This window comes from Synchiropus splendidus, chromosome 2 (genome assembly GCF_027744825.2).
Source record: "Synchiropus splendidus isolate RoL2022-P1 chromosome 2, RoL_Sspl_1.0, whole genome shotgun sequence".
NCBI lineage: Eukaryota > Metazoa > Chordata > Actinopteri > Syngnathiformes > Callionymidae > Synchiropus > Synchiropus splendidus.
Window position 1 is genome coordinate 32,227,230 of NC_071335.1, and position 19,457 is coordinate 32,246,686.

At 45.3% G+C, this 19,457-nt stretch overlaps 1 protein-coding gene across 2 annotated transcripts; it reads left to right on the top strand.

Moving 5' to 3' along the window:
- Window positions 1-4,751: 4,751 nt before the first annotated feature.
- LOC128753890 (alpha-2A adrenergic receptor-like) lies at window positions 4,752-8,869 on the top strand. 2 transcript variants are annotated; one of them, XM_053856057.1, is made up of 2 exons: window positions 4,752-4,997; window positions 5,080-8,869. In XM_053856057.1, the coding sequence occupies exon 2, from the start codon at window positions 5,255-5,257 to the stop codon at window positions 6,497-6,499; it is 1,245 nt and encodes a 414-aa protein (XP_053712032.1). In that variant the 5' UTR covers window positions 4,752-4,997; window positions 5,080-5,254; the 3' UTR covers window positions 6,500-8,869. The 2 variants fall into 2 exon arrangements, with proteins under 2 accessions (XP_053712032.1, XP_053712033.1); XM_053856058.1 differs by having other exon boundaries at window positions 5,232-8,869.
- Window positions 8,870-19,457: the final 10,588 nt, after the last annotated feature.

A 19,457-nucleotide genomic window follows, 5' to 3' on the forward strand; every position in this document is an offset into this window, starting at 1 on the left:
TCCCTCCTTGAAACCACCTTTCACCCTGATTGATGCAGGTCATCTGGCCTTGCCAGGCTTTTTTTTCCCCAAAAAATTAAACATACATGTCATGAACACGCCCATTTCAATGTCAAATAACTGTACAGGTATATGTGGATGGATGATATAAGTATCAGAAACATATCAATTTTGTATATATATCACAAAAAAGTGCTTGCTCTCATTTTAAAATCTTATACATATATATATATATATATATATATATATATAAAATGAGAGCAATTTTTGTGCTTTTTGTTTGGTGGAATGTTTGATGGAACAGACTGTTGAGGAAGGGGATCTGCGAGCATATTTAGATTTATGCATGTGGAACTTGGCCAGGTTTCCTTGCGCCTTCCTCCGCGTCACTCGTCACTCCACGGGGAATGTTTACCGCTAAACAAGATGGACTGGATAGTCAAGCTGCGTCTGCTCTTCCACGACGAAGCGTCTGCACATGACGTGCTTTGCAACCGTCAACTAATCCTCAGTGTAAGCGACTACAACCAGTCAGTTACGTCTCGTGATGTTTGCTTTCACAGATGCTGTCGTTATAAAGCAGCAAGATGCGACAATACAACACTAGAAATACACTGAGTTTAGCTTCATATGTCTTCTATTTTGATGTACTGTCGAAGAAATGCTGTTCCTCCAGGCGAAGGCTAAAGCGGAACCATAAAAAGTTGAACTTTTAATTGCCGCGTTCACCATGTGAGAGGCACAAAGGTTTCCAAATCACCGAGCGTCGAAGGCCCAGAGGACCACAGCGACCGCAGGGTGATGTTGACGGCTGCAGCCCGCCTCCTCTCGCTGCCATCTGCCTCCCCCAAAGTGACTTGAGGCCCACCGCAGAAGCAAATGTGGAGTCTGAGTGTCCAAACCGCTGTGGTAAATTAGAGGAGACTTTGGTCTCTGGAAGACTGAGAGTTTGGGAAATGATGTTCCCCTGACGGCTCGGATCTGTCTGGAACCCTCTGATGACTCACTGGTGCTGCGGAGCCGTGAGTGTGTGAAATCTTCTGGACAGTCTGGGACACACTGCCTCACAGGCGGATGATACCCTTCTCTGTTTGTTGTCACATAGCAGCAGCTGTGGAACAACACTGATCTCCAGTGGCAGCAGTTGAGCCCGAAACGTGTGTTGTCAGGACTCAACGTTTAGAAGGAAAATATACATCTGTGTTCGGAATTTCTTCATGTATCCTCGATGAAAGTGTGTGTGAGTGAGGCGGGGCGCTCTGCAGGTGGACTCACCTTGTATGGGTGATGGCGACAGCTGCCCCCCGCTGGCAGGACAGTGCATTGAAATGTCTTCAATAAACCCCTTCTTCTCTGAGCAGCTTTGTTTACAGTCTTATTTCTCATGTGAATATTCCACCTCTTCTTTCAACTGAAGTAGTTTTTTTGTAGCAGGGGCACCACTCAGTTTTTTTCTTTCACTTTGAGGACGATCTGGTTGCAGTGCAGACATGAATGTAGGTCAGCAAGCAAGGGAAGCGTCTGTGCAACAAGAGGAGGGTCGGCCTTCAGTCGTGGTGAAGGAGGTTGAGAAAGAGAAACGGTGGTTTCTTCCCCGACGAAAGTCCATTTGGGCCAGTCATGAATGACACTCATCTTTGCCTAAGAAGGAATAAGGACCTCTTTCAAGGCAGAGCACATGTGATGGGTTTTGTCTGTTGAAAACCAAAACACAAAATAGTAGGTCTCAGTCAAGACCTACTACTTTGTTCCTATTTCCATTTTATCTTCCTGCCATTTTACCTTCCTGTTCATTCAAAATTCATAGATTTTTACATTTTTACTTGTTTATTTTTTAGAATATTGTTTTAAAAAAAACCCTGAAGATGCTGCAGTTTAGAGAAAAAGACATATTCATAATAAAAAAGTAATAGTGTTGCATTCATGTCTCTACTGTATTGGAAATGTTTTTAAACAAAACGTTGGTGAACTGTTTCATACGCAGATAAATTTTGTTGGTGGCATGTTGAGCTGACATGATAATCAATTATCAATAAACAATAGAAAAAATGCTCTTGACTCTCTCCAATTTACCTCACTATTTAATAGCTTTTCCTTCTCTAAACATTTAAAATCATATATTATTCCTTGTGTTATCGATCACTGTGTACCCCCAGTTACACTCCCCATAGCGAGACTTTCATTGAAGTTGTAAGCAGTGTGTGGCTCTCAGCAAGAGCTCCTTTCTCTTCCAGGATTATTTTCTAAATTTTCCAAAGAGAAACTGTACCACTGTTGGATGAAAGGATGTGTTTATGGGGGACAACCAAGCGTGTTGCGGTGAGAGAGAAGGCAGTGGAGGCGTTGCAGGTTGCTGCAGGGGACACACTTCACCTAAGTGACTCAAGCAAGAAGTGAGAATGTGAGGGAAATAGCAGGAAGAGTTCCAATTGTTGCAGTGTATTTATGGTATGAGTGGAGGAAATTCTGCCTGAATAACAGATCTACCTGAGCTGGACGTGGCCCTCGGGCCTTGTGTTTGACCCCCCTGCTATAACACCCAGGTTTCCCTCTGATCACACACACTTTCCTTCTCTCTCATTTCCTGCCTCATAGTGAGCGAAGATGGGTCAAAATAGTCCATGTTGACGTGCACGTGGAGAGGCTCCGGCTGCTGCTTGGCAACCGCTGTAGCTGCTGCGCTGTAAAAAATGTCAGTCCTGCCAACGCCTGCAGTTTACTCTTCAAACAAAGTCACCGGGACAAGAGGAAGCCTGCTACAAGACGGCGAGCGACACATAAACAAACTGGACCGTGGCTCTTCTTTCACATGCAGCTTTTCTTTTTTTTGTTGCATAACTGAAGTCTCCAACAGAAACAGAGAGTGCTCCAAGTCAGCTGAGTGAGTTAAAAGTGCCGAGTTTCTCAGTCATCCAGGTCACCGTGAAGGGCTTTTCACCCTCTTTCCTGGAGGGTCCTTTGGTGCAGAGTGGCTTCTCCTGTTCAGTTGATCCAAAATGTAGCCCTTGTTTGAATCGTCCTCCTTTAATTGTGAGTCTCGTCCGACCCAAATGTACAAATGAGAAGTGCCGATTTTCAGCCCAACTCAAGAAGCAGCTCTGTTACAGTCTCCTCGTGTCTCCCATGTCAGTCCTCACACTGGGACTGACTGTCACAGGCTGATGCAACTGTGCAGGTGTCAGTTCAAGTGTTATGGAGAGTCAGGCATTACCTGTGTGTCTCTGACCTTTCAAGCGCTCCTCTCCATTGAGCCGGTTATCAAAGCCAAAAGATCAAAGCACAGCGTGTTAAAATGCAAAGCTTCATCAGCCATTATTGTATAGTACATTTTTCATATGAGTCTCAGGATGTTGATCTTGTTGAGCACCTGTTGTGGCCACTGGAGGGATCTAAACGTGTCTCGTATTAATGTGTCTCTCAGGAAGACTGCAGAGTCTCCTTTGATCTTCTTACTTGTCTGTCTGTTGCTCACATGACGACTGTGTTTTAATGTTGCCAAGTACACGAAGCAATATAAAGCAAACATGTTATATTATGCAGAACGAAAAAAAGATAGTTTGCTGGTTCTCCACAGTTGTGCTATCTCTTTTAACTCACATAATTTATTAAAATACTTGAAGGAGGAAGGAGTTTCAAAATATAGCGGACACCTCTGGGTGTCTTTTTCCAACGTACTGTTTTGGTTTATGAAGATTGATGAAGAGTCACTCTGTGAACTGCTTATTTCTGATATGTAGCGTGGCAAAGATGCTCCTGATGAAAATACTATGCAGCCATTTAAGCTCGAAAAAATACAATTCTCCGACATAGTAAGCAATCGCAGCGCTATGGAGGATTATTTTATTTTAATGCATTAATTATTATTATTATTATTATTATTAATTTAATCTGTTTTTCCCTCTGTGATGGCTTGGGCTTTTTTTTTTATCCTGATGCGAGTGTGGTATTCATGATTCTGCTTATCCACAGTGAATTTCATGTCAGATCAGGTAGAACTAACTTTATTTGTCAAATAAAATACATTTTTTTTGTTTTCCATATGGTATATTTGAGAGTGAAACCTCAAAGCTGTCAATATGATTTTGTCATTTTGCGAAAGTTGCCAATGGAAGTGGGATATTGGAAGGGTTCTAAATCAGAACCAGTATCTGATTCTCACGTCCCGATGCTTGTCTTATGTGCTATAAGTACCTGTTTTTCAGTGTCTGTCAGTACTTCTACAGCTTCATGTACATTTGTACTTTGATGTTATACAAAAATATGTGTATAGGAAAAGTGTTAAATGGGTAACAAAATGTTAAAGTGAAACCAGGAAATAGAAAGATCAACTTTTGGAATGGTGGATACGGACCCTTCAGTCGACACACCACCCCCAAGCTGGGACTAGAACAAGACCCAGTGGGATTTTAAAATGAAACCTCGCTATGAAACCGACACTTTTGCATCAATGTCACATGAAGACTTGATGGATTTATGGACAAACACATCCACGGTGCTGAAAAGCAGAGCTCCTAAAAATAAACCGAAAAGATATAAATATTTACTGCGCTCATCTGTTCGGTGACTGTAAATCAGCGCCGCCGCTCATAAACACGGGCTCAGATCAATAAAGGTTTCTCCTCCACGCCTCCCTCCTGACTCTTCCCCAGACCCTCATGTCTGCCAGCGCGCGCGCGGAGCCAATCACTTTTTGCAGCGTGCGGGTTATAAAGAGAGGGAGTGGAGCGCTGTGTATCACTGAGCAGAGCGACTCACACGCCACACAGAGAGCAGCACGGCGGCCAGGATAACATGATTAGCGCTTTATTAGCCCTGATAGCGCTCACAGCTCGCAGCGGCGGCGGTGGCAGCAGCATGACCCAGCCAGGGGAGACCGCCAACTCTCACGACCAGCGCCTGGCGCCGCACCGATCCTCTGGGCTCAGTTTGGTTGCCTTCGAAGAAGTTGCTCACTGACAGTTCTGGAGGGACTCACTTGGAGACGCTGACTCCTTCAGGTAAGATCAGCCCCGGCGTGAAAGAGTGGCCTGGCCTCAACTGCTCTGTGGGTGATTTTGTTTCCTGTCGTCCTGTTTCCAGATGAACTGAGCTCTCTTAATGAATTGCTTGTACTTGTGATACACAAGGCGAACGGCCAATGTGTCCCAGAGGGGCGATTCAAGCCTCCTGCTGTCAGCTGCTCGCTCTCACCCCTTCCCATTTGATATTTGCTAACCTCCGGTGAACTCTAGGAGGACGTGGGGCACCTGCCCTGATGGGGTTTGACAACAGCAGCAACCAGACCCTCCACAGACTGGCTCCGTTCAGCATCCAGGTCTCCCTGCCGCTCACCCTGCTGGTGGGCTTCATGATCCTGCTGATCGTCTTCGGCAATGTCCTGGTGGTCATCGCCGTCTTCACCAGCCGGGCCCTCAGAGCCCCTCAGAATCTGTTCCTGGTTTCTCTGGCCTCAGCGGACATTCTGGTGGCCACCCTGGTGATGCCCTTCTCCTTGGCCAATGAGCTGATGGGATACTGGTACTTTGGGGAGGTTTGGTGCGAGATCTACCTGGCTCTCGACGTGCTCTTCTGCACCGCCTCCATCGCTCACCTCTGCGCCATCAGCCTGGACCGCTACTGGTCCATCACGCAGGCCATCGAGTACAACCTGAAAAGGACTCCTCGCCGCATCAAGAGCATCATCTTCATCGTCTGGGTCATTGCCGCCGTCATCTCCTTCCCACCGCTCATCACCTTGGAGAAGGAGAACAACGTGGAGGAGCCGGTGTGTAAGATCAACAACGACAAGTGGTACGTGGTCTCCTCCTGCATCGGCTCCTTCTTCCTCCCCTGTGTCATCATGGTGCTGGTCTACGTTCGGATCTACCAGATCGCCAAAAAGAGAACGCGGGTTCCACCTGGTGACCGGAAGCCGCCGGTGGTCCCCAAAAGCGCTGGAGCCGCCAACCCAAAGGTGAACGGTCAAGTGGCGGTGGACGACCATATCTGCCTGGAGAAGCTGAACGGAGAGAAGGCTAATGAAATAGGGAAGGAAGAAGGGAGGGGCCACGGCGAGAAAGGTGACGTGAACGGGGTTGACATCGAAGAATCGTCCTCCTCCGACCACAAAGTCAACAACCCCTGCTCCATCAAAAGGAAATCCTCAAAGGGGAAAACTAAAGTGAGCCAGATCAAACCTGAAGATGAGGCGCCGAAACGCACGCACAGCAACAAGGGCAGCCGCTGGAAGGGCCGGCAGAACCGAGAGAAGCGCTTCACCTTCGTCCTGGCCGTGGTCATCGGCGTCTTCGTCATCTGCTGGTTCCCCTTTTTCTTCACCTACATGTTGATGACTCTGTGCGAGACCTGCTCCGTGCCCAACACCCTCTTCAAGTTCTTCTTCTGGTTCGGCTACTGCAACAGCGCCCTCAACCCCATCATCTACACCATCTTCAACAACGACTTCAGGCGCTCCTTCAAGAAGATTCTCTGCCGGAGGGACAACCGCCGATATGTATGACAAAACTCAAATCCATGTACATACGTTCCCTGGCTTTACAATATCGTCGTCTCCTTGTTGGACTCTCGGCAGCACCACACGAAGCCGGTGTGTTTACTGGGTCAGGAGTCTTGTCGGTGCAGAACACTGTTCAAACATTGTTTCCATTGTCAACATTACTTCTTGTTTTTTTATAAATGAGGCAGACATTGTGGATTTATGTCGTGTTGGATCATAATATCTTGTATAAAAGTTGCAGGTCTGAATGTTTTTTGCGAGTTCAGAGAAAGTTTGAGATTCAAAGGAAGAGTACATTCTTTTTTAATACATTTCTACTCCTGTCTGTCAGAGGAGGGCTGTAAAACTGCATCTTGTTTGTCCTACATTCAGTAGCATAGAGTCCAGGAAACAGACAGATATTAAATCAAACAAATATATGAAGACAAACATGCAGAATAAACATCTTTTTGTGGTTCAAAACGACACACCAAAGATAAACAACCTGTTCTTTAGTGGCTCAGTAACACTTAGTTCTCACTCTGGTGATCACAGATCACTGCTGCTCTTCAATACCAGGAAGCTACTTTGGCACCGTCAGTCTGACTCACCTGATTACAGAGTGTTTTAAATGACTTCTGGACCGTACACACGAAATACTGCTCAAGAGCCGATTGCTACACCTTTTGTTTCCGTTTGAACTGAATTGGTGAAATGGTGAAACTAAAAATATAAATAAAAAAGTAAAAGCAGAGGGTTGTTGTCGAGACCACGCGTACAGAGGCTAAGACTTTGAGGGTTTGAGACTAAGAAGAATGAGGAGGGTGAGACCAAGACCAAAGTGAGCTGTTTGTTCCTACGAAAGCATTTAAATTCTTCATCTACTTTGAAAGAGAAATGAAACAGTTTCATCTGCAGTAAGAAATGAATGTATCTATATGATATCTATATGTATTCAGGTGGTCTCAGTCTTGGTCTTGGTCTTGGCCCCATCATTGGTCATCATTTCTTACCCTAGCGCTTGTTTTTTGGCCCCAACACTCTGTTTTGCATTCGTTTTTTGGCCCCCTTTTTTCAAACCAAGGGGGCCCTGGAGCTGACTTGAAACAAAGCGGGAATATGAAGTGTGGATAGATTTCCAGGATACCAAAGTACTTCATTTAAAAACAACGTTGGACAGGACAACAGGAACATTTTAGTAACGGGGACTACTCTGCTGTTTGTTTGCTTTCTCTTGTACCACACGTTAGCAACCCAAATGGTCTACTGTGTCTGACAACATGAAGAATACAACTTGTACGTACAACAGTATGTTGTTATTTCTTCTTAACAAACAACAGTCGGCTAGCATCCAGGCTAACGCTAACATCCTCGTACCTCCAACAGATCTAACACCAAACCAAGTGAGATGATCAGCACCGATGCAAGAGGTTGCAAAAACATTGGAGCAGGCATTTCCAAAACGTCCCCAACACTCGATATGCAGGAAACGAAACTTAGCACGGCATCCATGTTGTCTTTATGCGTGACGTCATGAAGTGTTGTCCCAATTCTTAGGGACGTCAGTCACTTCACTTCGTCGTTGGGGGGCACTTCATAGTGGAGGGCACTCAAAACCAAGTGCTAGTGTTAGGGTGAGAAATGGGACGCAGCCTTGGTCTCTCCCACCTCATTGGTCTTGGTCTCAACTAAGTATTAGGTCCTAAGGCTCTTGGTCTTGGCCCCTTCATCGGTTTTGGTCTCAACCCAGTCTCGGTCAAAGTCTCTTTATGCTCTGGTCTTGACTCAGTGGTCTTGCTCCCCTAGTTGCTTCTTGCAGATGATGTTATGACAGCTGCTGTGTCCTCTAAAGTATCTTATGGTCTTGTTTACAAGTGAGGAAAGGATAGAGCTTGAGAGATGAGGATCTGTCATTGTTCTGTCATAGTGAGGAAAGAGCTGAGCCAAAAGGCTAGTGGTTCCTCACCTGGGTCGCTGGACTCTTCTAGCGGGACCATCTCCATCGTTCAGGAGATGCTCAAAGTAGAACGTCAGTGCCACAGCGTCACCAGTCGTGGTGACTCAAGCATCTTATCCGGATGCTCCCTATGTGTGTGGAACTGTGACCCAGGAAATCGCCAGTAAAATCTGATAGAGGCAGAAGAAAATGGATGGAGGCCTCCATCGCTGAGCATGGAATTGACTTCCCTTATTAATGAACGTGGTGGGCCATGTGAAATGACTTCAGTTAGGGGCCGTCACTGTTCTCCCTCCTCAGGCCCCGGCAGGATGATTAAAACCGACCTCCCTGTCCTCCCTCCTGTATCAGCCCCTCGTTCTGTCCAGGACCAGACTGAACTTCAAGCCTTCCGCTCTTTCCCCTCTGTCAGCTCCTGAAGCCGCTGAATACAAATGTGATGTGAAGGGAAGAGCGGAGAAATTTAATGGCTCACTTGCTATTCTGTGCCAGAGTCTACGCGTCATTAAGCAAAGATGTGGCACCTGTCAAACCAGTATCAGCTGCACGCTTCCCTCCTCCTGAGAGCGGAATAATAGGCGAATGAAGCGGGGCAGCCGGACCAATAACAAGAGTCCAGCGTTTCCCCGCCAGAGACTGTCTATCCAAGCCAATTCCCCGGGGGCAGCCATCTTTACCGGAGCTTCTACAGGAAGCCTGGTAGATCTAGAAGGAGTCTCCCACCCCCCGCCGTTATGCCCCCGCTGGCCGGAGCCTGTGGTGCGCTGGTGTTTCCACTGCTGCGTCTCCCTGCACGTTTACAAATAGTGCAAGTCTGTGAGAAAGAGCAAGGGTGTGTGAGAATGTGCGCCCGCTGTCGGGGTGAGCTCCCACTGGACACGCGCTTGCACTGGTCCTGCGGTTCCTGGAAGATGAAGGACGTTGCATATTCACACTCTGAATTACAGAGGAAATCACCATGGTGTCTACACTGACCATTAAAAAAGGATTTCATTTTCATTATAAGCTCAAGAAACAATTCCAAAAACATCACCGCTGTTCCTTGAAATCTTCCCCAGTTGCAAGCATTCTTTAATGTATAATGTATAATGCCATCAATGAACTCTAGAGGGGAAACTGTAAAAAGTGGCACGCAATGTTTATATGAATTAATTCCAGCTATTTGATAAATGGATATATATATATATGATTTTCATAAAATGAAATAGCAACACTTATGCAAATAATAAATAACTGGTTAAATAAAAACGGTTTGCACTAACATCATAAAATCTATAGCTCTATCAACCACTAAAAGTTTTGTTCGCCGTATTTAGTGCAGATTTAGTGCAGTCTGTGGCACCGCATTTTTCACCAGGTTGCATACGATACCTCAGTCATCTCCTGATGATTTCTTCTGTTTGCGTCAGCGCCAGTCATGTCTGAGTTGGCTCCTGCAGAGGCAGATTTTTGTCATTATTTCTCACAAAACAGCAGCAATACACAGGAATGGAGAGCTTGTGGTGCCCCGTTGTGACTGTATTACTCAATATCGGACTTGTATTCAGAGCACAGGTTTGTTTTTCAGCCAGCCGACTTTGAAAACAAACACATTAACCACAGAAACACTCCCAGTCGTTCCCCATCTACTTCTGTTCCAGGCTCGCAGCCTTGTCAGGAAGCCGACCCTTGACATGAGCTGATATTTCCACCTTAGAATCACGCAGTGCACATCGAAACAAAACATACAGGGACAGTCATTTTCGCTTCTCTTCTCAGAATTATGTAGATGCGAGTGGATGATTCATTCAGGACTTCTTCCTGGAATGATCCATAATGCTGCCTTTGGTTGCTGGAGATTCAATCTATGGAGTAGTTTTATCAAACAAGATAAGCCGGCGGAACAGAAACGTTTGTTCAGCTTCAGTTTGTGATTTCCCGGAGAAGGTCTTGGGTTTGGATCCAGCATGAAGCCTGTCTGGGTTCAAAGTGACCAAAATAGTGATCCAAATGGCAACACTGGCTTTGAAAAGCGCCAGCACCTGCGAAAAGAATGAATAAACTTTCCAGTTTTAAATTTAGGGGAAATGATGCTGAAGCATATAAATGTCTCAGTGGCTTGTTCCAATAACGTGTGATACATGACCCCTAAGTTCTGCTCACGAATCCCATCATTCTGAGGCGGAAGTTCATGTGTTCGCTGAACCTCGTGTTCCAGCAGAATCACCGGCAGCACAACGCTCCCATCCCAGATGATCTGCTTGTGTTTTTGTACAAATTCAAACTTGGGAAAAAAATAAAAGTTTGTGTTTCATGAGCGATCGACTGTCCTGCCTGTCTCTCCACACTGATACGATCAGGCGGACGTGTTGGCTGACAGCGTATTGCAGGAAGCCAGCTGCTGAGGTCAGAAGGCCCAACACACACACACACATAAACAAATACACACATGAATTTGTGCCTCTGGGAACAGGGGCAGGGACCATGAGGTTAAAGCGCACATCCGTCCCCAGAACAGCAACATTCAGACAAGGACACAGGACTCAGTATGGATTTGTTTTTTTCTTTTGCAGATGATTCAGGTGTAAAAGCTGCGTTTGACTCCGAGTCGCATGAGTCAAATCCGTGATGAGGAGGCTCTTTTGTAATGGAGGGTGTGGGAGTGTTGTAGGTGTCCAGGTGAAAATGTCGCGATGACGATGACTGTTAATATCAGGAGGCACATTTCAGAAAGAACATCTGGTTTCCAGCGTGACCCCCCTCCTGTGCAGGGTCACCGTGACGTGGCGCTGCTGCTGCTGCTGCTGAGTCACTGCTGCTCCACTGGCTTCATTCATCCCAGAATCACCAACCACAGCCTGGGAGTCCACACCTCCAAACGGAGGGTCCGGTGTCTGCAGACCGGCCGCGGTGCCTGTGGGTTTGATCAAAGACTCCAAAGAAAAAGCAGGAAATCCAATACTTCCCTGGAAAATGGTTTGTCTAGACAAATCTATTTTCCTGGAGCTCATTATGACTCCGTCGCCTCCCAATATGCCACGTGGTTTTTAGACCCAGGAGTGATGGACGTCGCTGGGGTTTGGAGCTGTTGCCTCTTGTTCAGAAAAAAATACAAATGAATAAAATAAAATACAACAAAGCTTTGCAGTTTGACCAGTGGGGAATGGGTCCACACACACACACACACACACACATTTGCATCTCTGTCTCTGTGGGGACCTCTCATTCCCCAGCCTCTCACCCTTAACCTAACCATCCAAACACACATGGCTGACTTTAACCAGGACTCTGAACCAAACTGAAACCCAATTGTAAGGAACCTGTTTTTTTGAAATCTTCATCCTTGAACTGAGGCTTAACCTCATGGAGTCCAGCCAAATGTCCATACAATGCCATACGTTAGTGTTTTGTCAAACACACACACACACATGCGTTTGTCTTCCTATCTTAGGGAGGACTGTCATTGACACACATCTAAACGTAAGCATCTAAAACAAATGGCTAAACTTAACCAGGACTCTGAGCCAAACTAAAACCCAATTACTGACTTTGACTGTCCTCACTTTGCAAGAATGTCCTCACTCTGCTGATCGAAAGCGCATAATGGTTCTCACAAAGATAGAAGTACAAGAACATACACACACTTTGTTTCTCTGTCCCTGTGGGGACATTGCCGTAATGCTTTCCCCAGCCTCTCCCCCTAAACCTAACCATCTAAAACAAATGGCTGACCTTAACCAGGACCAATGACCCAGTTATTTTGAAGTCTTCATCCTCAAATTGAGACTTAACCTTGTGGAGTCCAGCCAAATGTCCCCACAATGTCATACAGTCCTCACCGGAATCGTGTTTTGTCAAACACCCACAAACATACAGTGACACACACACAGTAGAAAAGTCCATCCCCTGCAGCTGCTGCATGTTTTCTTCTTGTTTTAGGAAGGACAGTAGAGCAGTGTCTTGTTCGACGGTGTATTAAAATATCGCCGCACCAAGTAGCTACACCAAATTTTAGAGAGATAAGACACATGTCAAAGGAGTTAATGGGTCCACTGGTGAGAGACAGGTTAAAAACACTTCCATGTGACTCCTCCACCATGACGCTGGACAACTGTGGAGAGAGAAACTGAACGTTAACCTGAGGCAGAAGCCTTGTGAGAACCAGACTTGTCGGAGATGGAGACACCCTGCGAGACACAAGAGGAGAAAACGGCATTACGTACGTCAGAAACTGCTGGACAATTGGCTCAAAGGCACAAAGGTAGGTGGCTGTGTGGCCGTTTTGACACAGGTGCAGTGGAGTTTGGTGGCGAGCGGCGGTGGTTCTGCATGTTACATGGCATAGAGCTCATTTATGAGCCCTGGTGGTGTCTTCATAGTGACCAGTAACATCATGAAAGAACAAACTTGTCCACGCAATGATTCCTGAAGTCGACATAGACACCACAGGGTTTAAATCAATAATCCCCTGTGCTTAAGGGTGGTGATCCTACGTGGGTCAGAGGTCGCCGCGGTGTCACTGGACAGTGATGAATATTCAGAGGTTGATGACACTGTGAGTGTGTGGAGGGGGGTGAAGTGGGCCGCTCCTCTGTGTGAAAATGCTGCTCCGACTGCACCAGCGGTCACAGCTGTGGGCGTTTGAAGGAGGTGGCACCTGAGCGCTCGGCGCTCCACATCGGCGAGTAACTGCCAGTTAGTCAGTCACGTCCAAATCTGCATCAGCTCGTCTCTATTTACCAAACACAGACTCCAGCAGCGACGTGTCGTCCTCGCACGAGTGAGAGCTGCTTGTGAACGTCCCTAAATGTTTGTTTACTGACGTCTGCGTCTCGGCGAGCAAGAGCGCGACTCGCTAATGTGATTATTTAGACTGCAGAGAGAACTAAGCATGTCGAAGAAACAGCTGAGCCGGATGTCGCCGGCGTTTACAGCAGCGCTGACTTGTTTGTGCAAAGACTTTCTGACGACTGGAGAAATATGTGCCGGAGATGAGAAACTGGGAGACAGGTTTATGCGCAGACATCACAAATGGGATGCTAAATATGCAAAAATGGTCCAGTCTCAGACGGGGAATTCAATTCCCAGAGGCTTCTTCAGTGTCGACACTCACCAGGCAGAGCTCCAGTGTTTGCATCATCTCAGATCCAATTCTTTTGTCACCAACGTTTGGATCTGATAATAACATTCACCGATTTCTCTCTGTTTGGGGCGGCAGTGTAATTTGAGCTTATCTGAACAGCTTGTCATCACATTTCCTCCTCTCACTTTGGAGCTGTTCTTCTACAACTGATGGGGATTTGGACCCACCATCACTCCTAAATGACAACCCTTAGCAAAAAGAGGTTTTCAAGTGTTCTGTGGTTATACTTATTTGAAACTGAAACCGAGGAAGTATATATGACATATTACATTTGAAATACTTAAAAGTAGCGCACTGAAGTATACTATACTTATACCCAGGTATACTTCATAAAGTTAAAGTTGAGTATAGTACTTTTTTTAAGTATACTGTGCAAAGGATCAAGGGAGAGGATGACGGTGTGTGATGTGTTATTGGATGTTATTGTGTGATGTGGATGTGTTATTGTAAGATACTTCTGCTCTGTTATTATTTTGTTCTCATTTGACAGTTGTTTTCATTGAATGTACTGTAGTCTTTAGTCATTAGTTGTTGGTGTACCAGGGCGAAATACACATTGCCATCTGTACACAGCTGGGAGGCAAATATGTACACCTTGGGATGGTGTACATGATTTACAGAAATTTTGACTAGATTTAGAGTGATCTTAAAATATACATCCATTATTTGAAATGTGGATGAGAAGTATATGCTTAGTTCACTAGTAGTATACTTCTTGAACACTTGAAAGTATACTTTAGTAAACTGAAATTGTTCCATTGTAGTCAGAATAAGTATAAGACTGGTATACTTTCTAGTAAACTACTGCTATATGGTTTGGAGTATACTTGAAAGTGTACTTTCGTAAACTTAAAAGGTTCCAATTTAGTACTAACAAGCATTAAATTACTATACTTTTAGTAAACTAGGTTGGTAGTACACTTGCTGTATTTATACTCAAGTATACTTCATAAAGTGAACTTCAAGTGTACTACTTTTTGTTAAGAGAAGCCAAGACCCCAATTGAGAAAATTCTAAACATGTATTAGAAAACACATAGAAATATAATGCACGCAGTATTTAGCAGTATTTAGTCAGACTGTTTATTAGATGCAGACAGATTATTTTTTGCTCTGGATCCACTGTAAGCAGCTTCACAACCCACTTTTGGGTTCTGGCCCACCTGTGGCGTTCCAAGTTAAACAGAACCCAAGTGTGTGTAGTTTGCTGCAGGACTCTCATAAGAAGTCAAACTAGTGCAGAAACACGTGAGGTGTCAAGAGTAGGGACGTAAAACACACTTGTACAGTACAAAATCTAAGCACTCATGGTGATCTAACTCACACACGGCTGGACGGGACGGAAACAGAGAGCATGTGGTGGTCAGAGCTCACTCAGGGATAGCTGCTAGAAAGGAGCACTGCCCACTGAACTCAGCTGTGACATCATCTCCAGCTCTGGCTTGGAACACAGCAGCAAAGTTGGTGTGGCACGAGAGTAGATCTTTTATATACACACTGTACTGCTCACCTGTCTGTCACAGGCCACACATTGGGAATAAAGGTTGTGAAAAAGTTTAAGGGGTTTATGTCTGATGTTGAGCATGATCATATTTCACGAGTCACTCAGCACAAAGGAGGTCATTCCTACATGTCCACCGTGACTCACCAAGCCTGAGTGGAAGTGTCAGTAATTTTCTGCTCAAGGAAGAACGGCCGGTGACGGAGGATTTAGTGAAGGATGTTGGGAGTATAAGTCGAGGCTGATGGTGGAAATCTCAGGGTCGCTCTGTGTCTCTTCTGTTCGGCGGATTGAATCCTGGTTAGCCATTTATAAAACGCTCCAGGATTCAAATAGAAAGACACCAATATAAACTTTCAACCTGCTGCTTAAACATTTTAAAATGACTGATTTAAACACGTTTACTTATTCCTATCATGAATGCATACGTTTGATGAGGGCAAAAACAGTGAATATTCATGCTAAATGTAGAGCAACATGCCCAGTTTTGGGAGGTGCAGTGTGTAGAGATATAGCTGTTTGAGGAAAGATCAAAGCTTGCTTGTATGTCCAGATATAAGGAGCGTATTTCTTTTCCCCCTGTGGATCTTTTCAGTCAGCACAATAGCTAACAACACATGAGATGTAAGGAAGCTCAACAGGCTGCTCATGGATGCTGACAGTCTTCTTTACATCTACATCTATATGAGCTGTCAAGGAGATCAAGAAGGCCACTTCAGTTCCTCCTGTTGTCTCAGCGATTCACTCCTGGTCGCCGATCCAAGCCATTGTCGAACACCGGAGTTTAATTTCAGCTCGCTCATGACGGAATCATAATAGAGGCGGCGCTCTGTAAACATGAATAATTCAGTTGAGAGACGGGAGTCATGAACGTTTGGGAATAAAATGATGGCAAATTGGATTCTCTAGTGTTGTCATGGAGAAGCAAATACATGTTGAATTTGATCTCCGATGCACGTCCTGGCTCGTGCCGAGGTTTATCTCTCAGAAAAACCTGCCCTGGCTCGGCTGTTTTCGGTGCCTATCAGGACTTTGTTTGAGAAAAATAAAAAAATCCCATTCATATTTCAGGAGCTTGTACTTTTTAAAGTCATTTAAAAAAGTTATGACAGATTCATGACTGAATTATTTTTTAAATAACTGCCCTCATTTTACTCAAAATGCTCCACTGAGTCTGTGTTGATTTTTACTGTCACTGGTTTTTACTGGTGCTTAAGTCTTCTCTCTCCTCTTCTCTCAGGAACATCTGAACCTAAAGTGACAAGTTAAAGGACAATTTGCTTAGTCACATGCAGCAGCCCGTCATAGACATCCATTTCACCAGTGTCCTTCTCCTCTCTAGAGATGGGGGGGCTCTCGCTCTTTTCAGCACTGACCAACAGGTCATGAGTGTTTCCCCCAAGCTCTGAGGTAGAGCTACTTTAAGTACTTCATGTGGGGCGGGTGGAATATATGTTGTCTCTTACACTTTTCAATCCTTCCCTGGACCAAGTTATGACAAGAGGAGTGGATGCGATGCCTTATTTGGTCAGGTTATCATCAGTGGCTGGCCATCCGAACAGAGACTCTGGGTATCTTGACAGACGTTGAGGAGTCAACCTGACGGATCCAGACAAAGAGCGACCCACTGGGGGAGTACAAATAGCGGAAGATACCATACCTGGACAGAGTGATTCACTGTTTACTGTTTTCCACTGCCTACTACTCAACGTTGAGGCCTCAACGTGAGCAGGTAGGGGTGGGGCCAGCAGCCAAGGCTCAAGGAATATGTTGTCCAAGGTTGCCTCCTCTTTGAAACATCCTTATCTTACGGAGAGGACGGCACATTCCGGAGCAGGACAAACATACCGGGGCTTATCTGGGAGGTGCAGCTGCAGATAAATCTTCTCTGCTTAAAGCCCAATGGGGTGAAATATTTTGGGGTGATGTTGATGTGAAGAGGGTTTCATGAGGAGAAACAAGTCTGTACTGTCTTTTTCTCCACTTTACTTTGGTGAATAATAGCCAAGGGGGAGGGGGTCAGGTAAACAAAAAAGATGTTCAATATTTATGACCAAAAATTGTGATGTGTCTACTTGAACAGTGATGGGGAACGGAATGTTGCCAATCAAGAAGCGAGCCAGCAAAGACACAGGGAGGCAAAGGGGCAAGTTTTGACATTAAGTGACTCTCAGTCCAATTGGCAGCTGTCCTCACCCGGTCCCTTTCTTCGGCTTCATCATCATTGGTCAGGCAGAATCCGTAGAGCTGATTCACTTGAGTGTTGAGATTATCGGGGTGCACCACAGAATAACCAACGTCGGATTTTTGTGTGTGGCCATCTTTAAGCTGTATCCTGAGGTGGTGTTGTGGAAGTTCTCAGCCTCCGTTTGCAGAAGTGCTGTCCGAGGTCCTAAATGATGTGCCGATTTAATACTGGGATGGGCATCTGTTTCCACTTGCTCATGCAGACACTCATGGTTATGCTACAGTTCAGACACTGATTTAGAATCTGAGACACCTTATCTGAGTTATCTATCCTCTCCATTTGTCCCTGGGTCAAAACTTCTAAACCAGCATCAGCCAAGTATTTACTCTCACACGCTGGAGGCTGTGTCGCAAATGGTCCTCTCCAGCTGTCGGTGAAGCCCTTTAAGTTTTGATGAGAATGAGGATGGCAAAAAACATTTGGAATCGAAGACGCTGTCGTCTTTTACCCGTGTGATGTCTTGCCTTGTGTGAGCAATAACAGCTACACACCCATACATTCAAATGACTAAATAGAGAAATAGAATTGTCATCGGAGAAGATTAGCTCTATAGGAGCCCTAGCGCACATTTTTCTTCAGTATTCAAATATCACATACTAATGTAGTAGTTTGAAGTTATATCTACTGTAAATTCCAGACTACAGAGTGTGTAGTATTAGCCACACCCACTAAATTTATACATTCAAAGTTCATACGAGCCGTGCCGGTCTATAAGCTACGGGTGCAGTGGCGCAGTCTGCACCATAGAAAGGTCAGTCAACTTGAAGGTAAGTAAAACGCCTGTGATTTCAACGTTGGAGCACGATGTGTCGACGCTCAATATTTTGGTAGCTTGACAATCTTCAGCCTGTAAAAATCCATATATTAGGTGTGTTGAGAAAACAATAGTTGCTTATAGTAAATTACTGGAGTAAAAATTTACAAAAAAGTTTGTCACAAACAAAACTAGACGCTGCTGTTTATCAATAAACAGCTTGTGAATGCACAGTGCGCGGCCTCAGCTCTGAACATGACAGAGGAGGACTGCAGCTATGTTTTAAGCTTCAAACGGTGTCTCTAGCTCAAAAGATGGCCGAGCTGTGTCTGTGTGTCTGTGTCTGCAGTTGGATCAGGCTGTGACCTTTCCCCTACTCTGCAGCTCCGTCGCCATGGCAATGTCGCCCTCCCTCTCCCTCTCACACGCAGCGTAACTCAAAACTACTGTGTCATTGTGCTTCACAGCGGCCAAGTTACCTACTCAACGATCAAATGTTCGGTATCCCGAATCCATAGCAGATAGCAAAAAAATGAGCACACCGTGAGAATCCTGAGGCTTTAGTCTCTAACTGAGACGGATTTCATGTGTCTACAGTCTATGGTTTGGCCAGGACGATGAGTTGAAAATGAGTAACTGTGCCGCGATTTTTGCGGGGCAACCAGTGTGTTCCAATGCATTTTCAATGGAGCCGAATGTTGCAATTGCTGCACATTTTTGACTCTCACGGAAATTCTGAAAGTGCTACAGTCATGCTGAGCACATTTCACTAGAGAGGACACGTTTGAATACAAAACTGGAGATTTTCATGTTTAGAAACTCGAACATGACCGGATTTCGACTGCTCTGCTCCGCTGTGACCAGCTTTATTGCTCACTCTCGGGTTCTTTGACGCCGATTTGCGGGCAAATGACACGACTTGCCGACGCAAAGAACAACATTGCGAATGCAAGATAACAATCTGGGTCATATCTGAGAAACTATCCATTGTGAAATGTCGACTGCACAAATTTATCTGCCATCTTGAAAAACAAGCAATCCACTGAGCCTTCATCGCGTGGTCTATAAGAAAGACAAACACCTGCCCCTCACAGACAAAAACACACTCCATCTTTCATGACTAAAAGGGCTAAAAAGTCGCTCGGCATTCCCAGGATCCTTTGCAGATCACATGAACAAGCTTTCGTGACTTCACTTCTAACTGGTTCACTCACGGGGATATGCTACCATAGCATGCTTCCCTGTAGAGAATAAAATAATAAACAATAATGTCATTCAGTGGATGGGGATGTATGGGCAATCATGAGCTGTAAATATTGTGTTGTGAACAACTGGCACTGGTTTGAATCTGAGGATAGCAATTAGAGATGCATAATGGAGAGTAGCGTGGTAAAAACTGAG

What these genes read in the sequence shown, in the direction of transcription:
- LOC128753890 (XM_053856057.1), top strand. Translation starts at nt 5,255, where the DNA reads ATGGGGTTTGACAACAGCAGCAACCAGACCCTCCACAGACTGGCTCCG.